Source organism: Balaenoptera borealis, assembly GCF_965194805.1.
Source record: "Balaenoptera borealis genome assembly, chromosome: 3".
NCBI classification, from domain to species: domain Eukaryota; kingdom Metazoa; phylum Chordata; class Mammalia; order Artiodactyla; family Balaenopteridae; genus Balaenoptera; species Balaenoptera borealis.
The window spans coordinates 184,546,824-184,560,386 of record NC_138866.1 but is presented as its reverse complement, the minus strand read 5'-3'; the positions used below and the strand labels follow the sequence as shown (position 1 = coordinate 184,560,386).

At 35.6% G+C, this 13,563-nt stretch overlaps 1 protein-coding gene across 11 annotated transcripts in view; it reads right to left on the bottom strand.

The window, feature by feature from the left end:
• The window catches only part of ODAD2 (outer dynein arm docking complex subunit 2), a 244,586-nt gene that overhangs the window by 105,243 nt on the left and 125,780 nt on the right, over positions 1-13,563 (bottom strand). For all 11 annotated transcript variants that reach the window (XM_082385958.1, XM_082385954.1, XM_082385957.1 and 8 more), the window contains one exon: positions 13,114-13,356. In XM_082385958.1, coding sequence (XP_082242084.1) covers positions 13,114-13,356 — 243 coding nt within the window. The remainder of the gene's footprint in view (positions 1-13,113; positions 13,357-13,563) is intronic.

The window sequence follows — 13,563 nt, the reverse complement described above, 5'->3', positions numbered from 1 at the left end:
TTGAGGTCCAGCTCATATTCAAATATTCCCATTTCTTTGCAAAACTTTCTTTAGAGCTTTTTAAAAAACAAACAAAACCTAGATTCAAAAGGGATCATTGTATTTTTGATATATCTTTTTAGTCTCTTTTAATCTAGAACATTTTTATGGCATTGACTCTTTTAAGAGATCAGGACTGTTGTAGAAAGTCCCACAGTTTGAGTCTGGCTGACTGCTTCCTCAAGGTGTCGTTTGACTTTCCCCTCTTTTCTCTGAACAGACCTTCCTTGACTTATCCATGGGACTGTGTCCTAATAAACCCAGCACAAGTGGAAAACACATTTAACACACCTAACCTACCGAACATCACAGCTTAGCCCAGCCCGCCTTAAACATGCTCAAAACACTTACAGTGGTCTATAGCTGGGCAAAATCATCTAACACAAAGCCTATTTTATAATAAAGTGCTGAATATCTCTTGTAACGTATTGACTACTGTACTGAAAGGGAAAACCAGAATGGTTGATGGGTGCAGAATGGTTGTGAGTGTTTGAGTTGTTTACCCTCCTGATCACATGGTTGACTGGGGGCTGCAGCTCACTGCCACCGCTCAGCATCACGAGAGAGTATTGGACTGCATATCCTACTAGAATTAAAACAGATCCAAATAAATGGAGATATATACCATATTAGTGGATTGGTGATCTCAATATTGTTAAGATTTCTATTCTTTCTAAATTGATCTACAGATTCTTAGCAACAATTATTAAAATTCCATAAAGCTTTAAAAAAGATTTAGACAAGATGACTCTAAAATTTATATATAAATGCAAAACATCTAAGATAGCCCAAAGCATCTTAAAAAGTTGGAGGACTTAACACTCTTATTACAAAGCTATAATAATCAAGATAGTGTGGGACTGACATGAGGATAGAAAAATAGATCAATGGAAAAAGGAGTTCTGAAATAGATCTGCTAATATACAGTCAATTGAATTTCAACCAAGGGACCAAGCTAATCAACTGAGAAATAGTGTTTTCAATAAATGATGCTAGATCAATTGAATATCATATGAAAAAATTAACTTGGACTCCCCTTTCCACACCACACTTAGAAACTAGTTTGAGGTATATCATATAGTACACTAGCCATGAAAGTAAAATTGATAACTTTAACTTCATCAAATTAAAACTTTCTGCTGAAAAGACAGCCTTAATACTGACCGGGAAAAATCATTCCACAGCACATAAATCGAACAATGGATTTGTATCCAGAATATGTGAAGAACTTCTTCAAATTGCCAAAAAAGATAAACAATCCAAATTTAAAATGGACAAAAAACTTGAATAGACTACAAAATAACATATATACACATGAAATAAGCACATGGAAAGTTATTCAACATCATTAGTTATCAGGGGAATGCAAATGAAATCTACAATGACATACAATTTTGCTCTGTTAGAAGGGCTAAATTAAAAAAAAAAAAAAGAGCAACATTAAATGTTGGCACCAATGGGAATGTAAAATTGTACAACCACTTTTGTATACTATTTGGATGTTTCTAATAAAGTTAAACTTCTACCCTATGACTCAGAAATTCCAATCCCAAAACAGGGCAAAACTAATCTATAGTGATGGAAATCAGAAAGTGGTTGCTTGGGGTGGGAGTGGGGATTGACTGGAAAATAGCATGAGTGCACTTTCTTGGGTGAAGGACATGTTTTATATCTTCTTTTGGCTGGTGGTTATATGAGTGTATACAATTGTTAAAACGCATCAAACTGAGCAATTAAGTGTTAAAATAACCTATAATTTTGAACAAAAAAATTCAGACAAAAAACCAACACATATTATATGCTTCCATTTGTTTCCAAATAGAAATAAAACTATTTAGGGAGGCATTCTCCAATATAAAATGATGAAAACAGAGTAAGATGTGAATTACCATAAAAGGTAAGAGAGGGGCTCTCCCCAGACTGCAGGACGGTGGGCACAGGGGGGCCGTGATAGGACAGCAGCCCGGGTGTTTGTAGGGTGGTGACGGTATTCTGCATCTTGGCTTGGGTGGCAGGTACATGAGTCCTCCCTTGTCAAGAATTTACTAATGTGTACATTTACATCATGCACTTTCCTTTATGTATATTATATTTCACAAATTAAAAGTTTTAAAAATGTGTTTTAACTTCTTTATAAACACACACACATACTCTCACACGCAGGAAATAGTACTGAAAAGCCAACTTATTCAGCTATGGAACTAAGCACACATCACAACTGGATGGATGAGGTATATAATGTGGATAAATAAAATCCACATAATCCTCTAATTAAACATCCCCAGAGCTTGTTTTAAAATGAGAAAACTAAGATTCAGAAGATTAAATTATTCACATAATTAATTTTCATTTGGCATTTCAGTATCTCAGTTAAATCCATATGCTTTTAAAAGTATACAGATGAAAAACAAATAACAAAAAAATGTAAAAGGAAGGAAGAATGTTCTTATTGATACAAACATATAAAACATATATTCTATTTTATATCTTGCATAAACCCTAAAATGTCACAAGGACTGGTTTTGTGGTAAATGAAATTTCTGGGCAGCCACAAAGAGATTAAATCTCTTCTGTATGCAAACAAGCATAGCTTTATTTCTTTTTTCCCCCTTTTTAAAAAGAACAAATAAACCCAATGTAAAAAAAAAAAAAACTATGTAAATGCAACATAATTATGTTTAAACCACAGAAGACAGGAAATTTAGAGTTACAGATTCCATGGTAAGTTTTAATTCTATCCTTGTGTATATGTTTTATAAAAGAGTCTTTCATTACATGATCACATAACACTGGACTATGTAACAATCAGTTCAGCAAATATTTGTTTTACAATGTGTGGAAGGAAAATATTTTACAGGATAAATTGTAGGAAATTAGTATACTATTTAGGTAAACTGTCATGTAAAACTTCTTAGAATCTTGGGCATTTACAGAATATTAACAGAAACATTTTTTTCTTGATTATTTTCTAAAGAACATGAAATTTAACTCTTTTGTAGTCAGGCACTTATATTTGAAAGCTGACCTTTAGGTTTAAGGTTATTCTGAAGTAATGAAAAACTTAGGACATTAGAATTTTAGCATGTTTTGAATCATGTATGCCAGGAATTTTGTATTAAAGGCACAGTAGAGACTGAAATAAATCATGAGGATCTACAAGTTCCTAAAAAGTCTGAAAAACAGCCCTTATTATCACTATTGGCATTTGCTAGGGTTCCTGACAACTCATATATCTGAAATTTGACTTTTTCAAAAGTAAAAGAAAAGCATTTATCCTGATTTTCCTGTATGAACTATATTTCAGGTTAACCAAATGGTTAGCAATCAACTCTAAGATAAACCTAGTAAAAGTATTAGATTATAAAGGTAAAGAAAAAATTCTCATGCCCTCCAAACGAAAAGATCAAATAACTCACAAAGAAACATGAATTCAACTAACATCAGAATTTTCCCAAAAAAGGTATGAAGTAAGACAACAATGGAGCAGAATTTTTTTAATTCAAGAAAGAAAGTGGGAACCAAGAATTTTATATCTAGCAAAGCTGTCCTCTGAGTATTTATAGGAAAATAGCTTCACTAGATACAAACGTGTGCTTCTGCACAGCAAAAGAAACAATCAACAAAATGAAAAGGCAATCTATGGAACAGGAGAAAATATATGCAAGCCATACATTTGATACGAAGTTAATATTCAAAATACATAAGGAATTCATACAACTCGATGGCAAAATAAATAAATAAATAACTCAATTTAAAAATGGGCAAAGGAACTGAACAGACATTTCTCCAAAGAAGACATGCAAATGGCCAACAGGTATATGAAAAAATGCTCAACAGCACAAATCATCAGGGAAATCCAAATCAAAACTACAGTGAGATATTGCCTCACTCCTCATTGGAAAGGCTGTTATTGAAAAGACAAGAGATAAAAAATATTGGCAAGAAGTGGAGAAAAGGAAATCCTTGCACACTGTTGGAATGTAAATTGGTATAGTCATTATGGAAAACAGTATGGAGGTTCCTCAAAAAATTGAAAATATAACTATCATTTGATCTAGCAATCCCATTTTTACGGGTATATATCCAAAGGAAATGAATTCAGTAGCTAGAAAAGATATCTGTGCTCTTATGTTTATTATAGAATTATTTACAATAGCCAAGATATGAAAACAACCTAAGTGTCCATTGACAGATGAATGGATAAAGAAGTTGTGGTATACTTATACAATGAAATATTATTCAGCCTTAAAACAGAAAGAAATCCTGCCATTTGTAACATGGGTGAACTTGAAAGACATCATGCTAAATGAAATAAGCCAGACACAGAAAGTCAAATATTGCGTGAAATCACTTACATGTAGAGTCTAAAACAGTTGAACTTAGAGAAACAGTGATTCGAATGGTGAAGGGGCTGGGAGTGGAGGAGATGGGGAGATGCTGGTCAAAGGGTACGAAGTTTCAGTTATAAGATGGATAAGCTTTAGAGACCTAGTGCCCAGCATGGTAACTGTATTAATAATAATGTATTGTATACTTGAAATTTGCTAACAGAGCAGATTTTAAGTGTTCTTGCCATACACCAAAAAAAAAAAGTATCTTTGTGAGATGAGGTTAATTAGCTTGGTGGCTGTAATCATCCCACAAAGTATACTTATATCAGAACACCATGTCATTCACCTTAAACATACATAATGTTTAAATGTGTCAATTATACCTATATAAAGCTGAAAAAGAGAAAGGTACTTTAAACATCTAAAAACTTAGGGAATTCTGTACCCATGAGCCCTTTTTGAAGATTCTACTAGAGGATGAGCTCCAAAAATTAAACTATGACTGTAAAACTGCAGCAAAAACTGATAATAAGTATATGTGTATATATGTTTGTTGGTCTAAGATTAAAACAGGGGCAGGGTCAAGAGTAGAATAATAATGTTCAAATGTTACATGTTATGACAAAGTAGAAACAATGCACTTTAAAGTGGAGAGGATAAGGAAGAGGGAAAGAGAAAAATGAAATAAGCCCATTGATTACTATAGAGATGATGGGTGGGAGTTAAAAGATACCAGCAAAAACTGAGAAACTAAATAGCAAATAACTACATAACAGAAAGGAGAAAGCAAGCATTAGAAAAATGTACAGGTACAAAGACACTGACTACAATGAAACAAAAATGCAAACTTTTCTAAATAACAACAAAAAAATATTAAAGAGCAAAGATTATAAATCTTACAGAGAAGAGCAAATATAAAAGAATATGAATAATTATAAAATATTATGACATTGTTGAGACCAAACATCAATGAGTGTGAATGGGTTTAGCTCACTTATTAAAAATATTTTTAGCTTGGCATACAAAGCAAGACCCATCTATATACTGTATGAAAGGGCACACCTAAAAGAAAGTGGTTCAACAAAGACTAAAAATAAAAGGTAGACCAAGATACTCCAGGAAAATGGAAAAAATATGAAAGCAGGGGTAAAGATCCTTATATCAAAGTAGAAATATCAAGCCAAAACTCATTAAACATGACAAAGAAGAACTCTTGAAAAATTAAAATCCACAATTCACAATGATTAAAACATTTATGCACCAAATAATATAGTGCCTGCCTTTGGGGCTTCCCTGGTGGCGCAGTGGTTGAGAATCTGCCTGCTAATGCAGGGGACACGGGTTCGAGCCCTGGTCTAGGAAGATTCCACATGCCGCGGAGCGACTAGGCCCGTGAGCCACAACTACTGAGCCTGCGCGTCTGGAGCCTGTGCTCCGCAACAAGAGAGGCCGTGACAGCGAGAGGCCCGTGCACTGCGATGAAGAGTGGCCCCCGCTTGCCGCAACTAGAGAAAGCCCTCGCACAGAAACGAAGACCCAACACAGCCAAAAATAAATAAATTAATTAATTAATTAAAAAAATATATATATATATAGTGCCTGCCTATAAGAAGCAAAAACTACATGAGTTGTAAGAAGACATAGGTAGAAGCACACTAATAATTTTAATACACCATTTTCAGTATGAGACAGGTCAAATGCATGAAAAATAGTAAGTAGAGATAGAAGGCTTACATAACTTAATAAAATAGATCTTAAGAATATACATCAGGACTTCCCTGGTGGCGCAGTGGTTAAGAATCCACCTGCCATTACAGGGGACACGGGTTCAAGCCCTGGTCCAGGAAGATCCCACATGTCGCGGAGCAACTAAGCCCGCGTGCCACAACTACTGAGCCTGTGATCTAGAGCCCACGAACCACAACTACTGAGCCCACGTGCCACAACTACTGGAGCCCTCACTCCTAGAGCCTGTGCTCCACAACAAGAGAAGCCACTGCAATGAGAAGGCCACGCACTGCAATGAAGAGTAGCCCTCGCTCGCCACAACTAGAGAAAGCCCACGTGCAGCAACGAAGACCCAACACAGCCAAAAAAAGAAAGAAAGAAATTTATAAAAAAAAAATACATATATGTATACATCAAACTCTACACTCTATTGAAAGAGGACACATCTTCACCCCAAGCACCTATAGATGCTTTGTAAAAATTCATCTTATATTGAGTCATAAAGAAAACACCAGTAAGTTCCATAAAAAGTGGAAATAAAACACTGACTAAACTGCAGCATAGTAAGAAATATCTAACAAAAACAAAAAATAAAAAGGTTCCTCTTTGTGGAATTAAAAAAAAATTCTATTAAACAACATCTGGCCTAAAGGGGAAATATAAACTGAAATTAAAGTACTTCTTAAAAATAATGATAATGAAATCACTACGTATCAGAATGTACAAGGGACATTTAAAGAAGTGTCAAAGAAAAACTCATAGGACAAAATATTTTTATTATTAAAAAAAGAGGGGAATTCCCCGGCGGTCCAGTGGTTAGGACTCTATGCTTCCGCTGCAGGGGGCCCGGGTTCGATCCTTGGCTGGGGAATTAGGATCCCACAAGCTGCATGGCACAGCCAAAAAAAGAAAGAAAAAAAAAGAATAAAAATAAATATCTTCTCAGTTCAAAAAAATTAGAAAAATAGTTACAAAATAAACCCAGAAAAGGCAACATGGAATAAATATAAAAGAAATTTATGAGGTAGAGAATAAAAGAACAGTATATCTAATTAATAAAATTTTCTCAGAAAAAAATCAAAATAGAGAAACTATACTAGATAACTTGATCATGGAAAAAACAGGAGAAAGCTCACATACACAAATATAAAATGACAAGTGGAAAACAACCATTGAAACGAGACAAAATTTAAAAATCATAAGACATTGTTTTGCAGATCATTATTTAAATACATTTGATGATCTAAATGAAATTGATCATTTTATAAAGAAATGCACATTGCCAAAATTGACCCCATTAGAGTAGAATGCATAGATTAGATTTCATAGAAGAACTAGAGAAAACCAGTAAAGAACTAACAGAACACACACACACAGAGTAGGCCCAGATGACTGCACAGTATAATTCTATCAAAACTTTAAAGCCTAGATGGTCCCATTGCTCAATAAATTATTCCAGAGTATTGAAATGAAAGAAAACTTCCTAATTCCTTTCGTGAAGCAGGTATAACATTGATACCTAAATTTGATAAAGATAGTTGTTAAAAAAAAAAAAAGGAAGGAAAAGAAAACTACAGACCAATATAATTCAAGGATATCATTACAAAAATACTAAATAAGATTAGCAAACAGAATCCTACACCACGTTAAGAAAATAGTACATCATGACCAAGTGAAACTTGTTCCCAGAATGCAAGGTTGGTCCAGTGTTTGGAAACCCATTAATATTATTCAACATATTGATAGATATAAGGGAAAAATCATAATGGAGTATACAGAGCATAATCTCCATAAATGCTTAAAGAGGGATTTGACAAAATTCAATACCTATTTCTGATTTTGAAAACACTCTTTAAAAATAGAAATTGAGAGATTTTTAAAAATATGATAAAATATATATACTTTAGTCCTCAAGACATTATTTTACATAATAGAACACCACTAGAGGCATTTCTACTAAAATCAGGAACAAGGCAAAGAAGCTATCTCCATTACTATTCAACACTGTAGTAGGGAATTAGCTAATGAAATTATACAAGAGAAATCAATCTAAAGAATAAGAATTTATAAAGAAGAAATAAAACTTTCTTGGGAATATCCTGGAGCAGAGTTCAGCAATTTTTTTGTAAAGGGCCAGGTAGTAAGTATGTCTTTGTGGGTTATTTGGTCTCTGTAGCAACTATCAACTCTGCCATTGTAACATAAAAGCCACCAAAGACAATATATAAATGAATGAGTGTGAGTATGTTCCAATAAAACTTTATTTACAAAAACAGGATTTGGCCCATGTGCTATAGTATGTCAACAATTGCGCTAGAGAATCAACAATAAAGTGAACTCAAACAATAAGAGAATTCCATTAGGTAGCAGCATAGAGAATTAATACACAAAATTCAATAGTGTTCATAGAGACAATCAACTGAAGCACATAATGGCAGTAAAAAACCATTTATACTACCAACGAGGAAGATTAAATACTTAGGAATGAACTGAACAAAAATGCACGAAATCCACATACAACAATCTTCAAATTAAAAAAACTAGACTTCAACAAATGAAAAGTTTCTATAATTTCACTATGGTTATGTAGGATGTTAAGGGAAGCTGGGTGAAGGGTATATGGGAACTCTCTGTACCGTGCACTCTATACTTTTGCAACTTTTCTGTAAGTCTTATGCTATTTCAAAATAAAAGTTAAGTTGGTGGGAATGTAAATTGGTGCAGCCACTGTGGAGAACAGGATGGAGGTTCCTTAAAAAACTAAAAATAGAGCTAGCATATGATCCAGCAATCCCAGTCCTGGGTATACACCCAGAGAAAACTCTAATTCGAAAAGATACATGCACCCCTATGTTCAAAGTAGCACTATTTACAATAGCCAGGACATGGAAGCAACCTAAATATCTATCAATGGATGAATAGATAAAGAAGATGTGGTACTTGTATACGATGGAATGCTACTCAGCCATAAAAAAGAATGAAATAATGCCATTTGCGGCAACACGGATGGACCCAGACATTGTCATACTGAGTGAAGTTAAGTCAGACAGAGAAAGACAAATACCATATGATATTGCTTATATGTGGAATCTAAAAAAAATGATACAAATGAACTTATATTTACAAAACAGAAACAGTCTCACAGACATAGAAAATAAACTTATGGTTACCAAAGGGGAAAGAAGGGGAGGGATAAATTAGGAGTTTGGGATTAACATATACACAATACTATATATAAAATAGATCATCAGCAAGGACCTACTGTATAGCACAGGGAACTATACTCAATATTTTGTAATAACCTATATGGGAAAAGAATCTGAAAAAGAATACAAATATATTAATCACTTTGCTGTACACCCAAAACTAACACAACATTGTAAATCAACTATACTTCAATTAAAAAAATAAAAATTAAAAAATTTTAAAAGAAAGTAAAGATCCTGAGGTGTGGAAAAGAAATTTTAGATATTGAAGTTTTCAGCATCAATACTTTTTAGTTGTTTGAAATTTTATAGTATTTTATGAGAAAGTTACACTCCTCAAAACACAAGCGTTAACTGTTTTTTGCAATGTTGATGTGATTTTTATATACTTGAAGGCCAAACTACCTCCAGGTGAATTCTGTACGTATCAAATAGACATTAAAAAGTCAACAAGAAAAGAAAATTCAGCATGAATAAATCTACTTTTTCATGAACCTACTACGCTGGGATACCTGTTGCTCCACGTTAGTTTCTCAGGAAGGGTATAATTAATAGGAAACTGTTTATACGGAGTCTTTAAAAGCAGTAGTCTGATGTACTGAGAAAAGTCAGTAGAGTTTTATGAAATCATTGTTGTCTTAAAAATCATTTTTGACTCAGGAGCCAAACTGTTATTATTACGATGTTTCTTATTCTTACTGAGAAATAGATACGGGAAGAAAACTGTGCATACTAGCACACAGAGTTAATAAAACTCTGCTCTGAGTACATACGTTCATCCTCACGTGCAACCTAAGTTTTAGCCATAGCCACAGACATATCATTAAAACATAAAACTGCTCATCATTAAAACAAGTTCCTAACCTATGAATTATTTAAGACTTACACAAGGCAAAGTTATTTCTCATTTCCTTACCATTTAACTTAAAGCTTGAAGACTCAATAAATCCTGCAGATCTAGCAATAATAGCCATGTCTGATATATGATGCCAAATGTAATGCCGTTTGGATTCTTACCAACCTCAAAACACTGTTTTCTAAAACTGACTTTGTGTGTTTCTAAAACCATCTGTGGGAAAACCATATTCACAAGTACAAAAGGATTCATCAACCTCCGTGTTACACAAGAAAGAACAGTTTAGTCTTTATCTTATGAGGCTTTGTCATAGAGTTTGACACTTTTGATCACTTTCTCTCCTTAAACACTCTCTTCCCTTTGTTTCTTCAGTAACTTGCTCTTCTGGCTTCCCTCACAACTCTGGCTGTTCCGTCTGCATTTCTTTATAGGCACCTCTTCTCTGGTCCATTCATTCTCCTTAAAAGATTGGATGCAGTAGGATTCTGTTTTTGTCCTTCTCTTTTCCCTTTCTTTCTCTTGCTCACAATCTCACATATATTCATCACTTAAGTTACCAAATACTCAGAATGCTATATGCCCAGCCCACATTCTATCCTAAGCTTTAGACATGAATGAATATCCAATTGACTAGTTGCCATCACTACGGAGATGTCCCAGAAGAACCTCAATGTGCACCCAACGTAACTGAACTCATCATTTATTTAGTGTACAATAAATGTTTGCTGAGCACCTACCCTGAGCCTGGGACTGGGTTAGGCAATGAATACATCATGATGAACAAATTGGCTTTGTTTCTCCCCTAGTGAAGTTCATCCTGCCTTCACCAGTCTTCCAGCTACATTCCCTATAACAGCAAGTGGTACAATTATCCATCTAGTTACCCAAGTCAGAAAGCTAAATATCACTCATGACTCCCCCCTCTTCTTTACAACTCGTGTTCATCCACTCACCTGGTCTTATCCATTCTCTCCCTTTATTTCTCTTTACTCTGTCATTTTTTTTTTGTTCTTTAGTATAACATATTCCACAGGCTTAGTTTAAACCACCTTCACCTCTGGCTGGCAGTGATCTCCTAAACAAGTTTCTCTATTTCCGGTTATGCTTAAAACCCTTTAAAAACCTTCAATTGACTTTAAAGCAGAATTCAAACTTAGCATGATGCACAAAGGCCTGTATTATAATCGCCTATTGACATGCTTATGCCACACCCTCAAAGCTCCTTGACTGCAGCTGAGAGGACCCCATTTAGGGTCCTCTTGTTCTCGATTTATAGCAAGTTAAATAACATGATTAATTTGATATAAGAGAAACACAGGGGACTTCCCTGGTGGCGCAGTGGTTAAGAATCCACCTGCCAATGCAGGGGACATGGGTTCGAGCCCTGGTCCGGGAAGATCCCACATGCCACGGAGCAACTAGGCCCGTGCGCCACAACTACTGAGCCTGCGCTCTAGAGCTCATGAGCCACAACTACTGAGCCCGTGAGCCACAACTACTGAGCCCATGTGCCACAACTACTGAAGCCCGTGTGCCTAGAGCCTGTGTCCCGCAACAAGAGAAGCCACCGCAATGAGAAGCCCACGCACCACAATGAAGAATAGCCCCTGCTCGCCGCAACTAGGGAAAGCCCGTGCACAGCAACAAAGACCCAACACAGCCAAAAATTAATTAATTAATTAATTAATTAATTAATTTTAAAAAGAGAGAAACACAGAATGAAGGGACTCATCTATAGATGAGTACAGATACTGAACCCTCTGACTTTTTTTTGTATTTATGTATTATTGGTTTAAATTGTTATTCATTAAAGCTATTGCTATGTGAATGATACTAGCCAACATTTACCTAGCACTATCATGTATCAAGCATTTTACATATATTAATTCACTCAATCATTACAACAATCCAGTGAGATTGGTACCATGACTGTCCCCATTTTATATATTTGGTAGCCAAGGCACCAAGTAGTTTAATGATTTGCTGAAGGAAACATAGTTGGTAAGTGGTGAGACTGGAATTCCAGGCAATGGTTCCAGAATCTATACTCTTAACCATTATACACTACTGTTCAGAATAAAATGATATTGTGCAAGGTACTAAACAAGAACTCTAATTTTTTTAAAGATGATGCATATTCATCATACAAATTGTATAGAAAATATAAAAAAGAAGGTAGAAAATATCCCAAATCCTACCATCCAGAAATAATAATTGTTAACAACTAATATAAATTATTCCAGATATCTCTTTATGCCTACAGCTAGATAAAAGGATGTATGGATAGGTAAGAGAGATTGATAAATGGGACTTCCCTGGTGGTCCAGTGGGTAAGACTCCACGCTCCCAATGCAGGGGACCCAGGTTCGATCCCTGGTCAGGGAACTAGATCCCTCATGCATGCTGCAACTAAGAAGCCCGTGTGCTGCAACTAAAAATCTCACACGCTGCAATAGAGATCCCGTGTGCCACAACTAAGACCCAGCGCAGCCAAAATAAATGGATAAATATTTTTTAAAAAAGAGATAGATAGAGATAGATAAGTGGATGGATGGATAGATGGATAGATAGATAAAATTATGTTTTAAATACTATCTATTGATTTATTTATTGCAAGATAAAATTTGCACACCTACTCATCCACCCTTCTCTGTCAGTTGTATTATTATATTATCGTTATCAATATCTACAAAATATAGATGATTCCCCTAATGATAATTCCCCCACTGTTTTGATTGATCACTGGCTATTTTAATCAGCACCCTCCAGCTCATCCGAGGGAACAACGTGGCTCTGTAATTCATGATTTGGTCACCCTGTGTTATTTACATGTGGGCACATTTCCCTCTTCCGTCACTTGTGCACACCAGTTCTAAGAGATGACACCATTCCGTACTCCCAGTGTCCCCCTAGCTCTCCCAGATAAAAGCTTTCCGCTTTCAGGGCCGCTTACGTCATGCTCTCGGGCTCCACTGCGCAAGCACCGACCGCTTTCGCGACGTTGACAAGTAGAGCGCGGTTTGTTCCCACGAGGAGGCCCACGAGCGGCTGGATGCCACCGCGTTTGCGGATGGCGACTCTGCCCTCAGGCTCTTGGCAACACTCTCCCAACGCACCAACTGCGTTCACAAGCACTTCGTCCGGCTGGTCAGTTAAAAGTCCCACCAAGGCTTCAATGGCTTTGTATTCCCGAAATCTAAGTTCACCACAAGCAAAAGAGGGTGGGAAGGGACGGAAAGAGGCGAACAGTATTATTTTTGGTATGAAGTTAGCTGATAATAATGTTAGTGATAATACTGATAGCTAAAATTTACTAACTGCCGACCGTATGCTCATTCCATCTTTACAGCCACCCTGTGACGTGGATGCTGTTACAACCCCGTTGTCAAAAGGCTAATCTGAA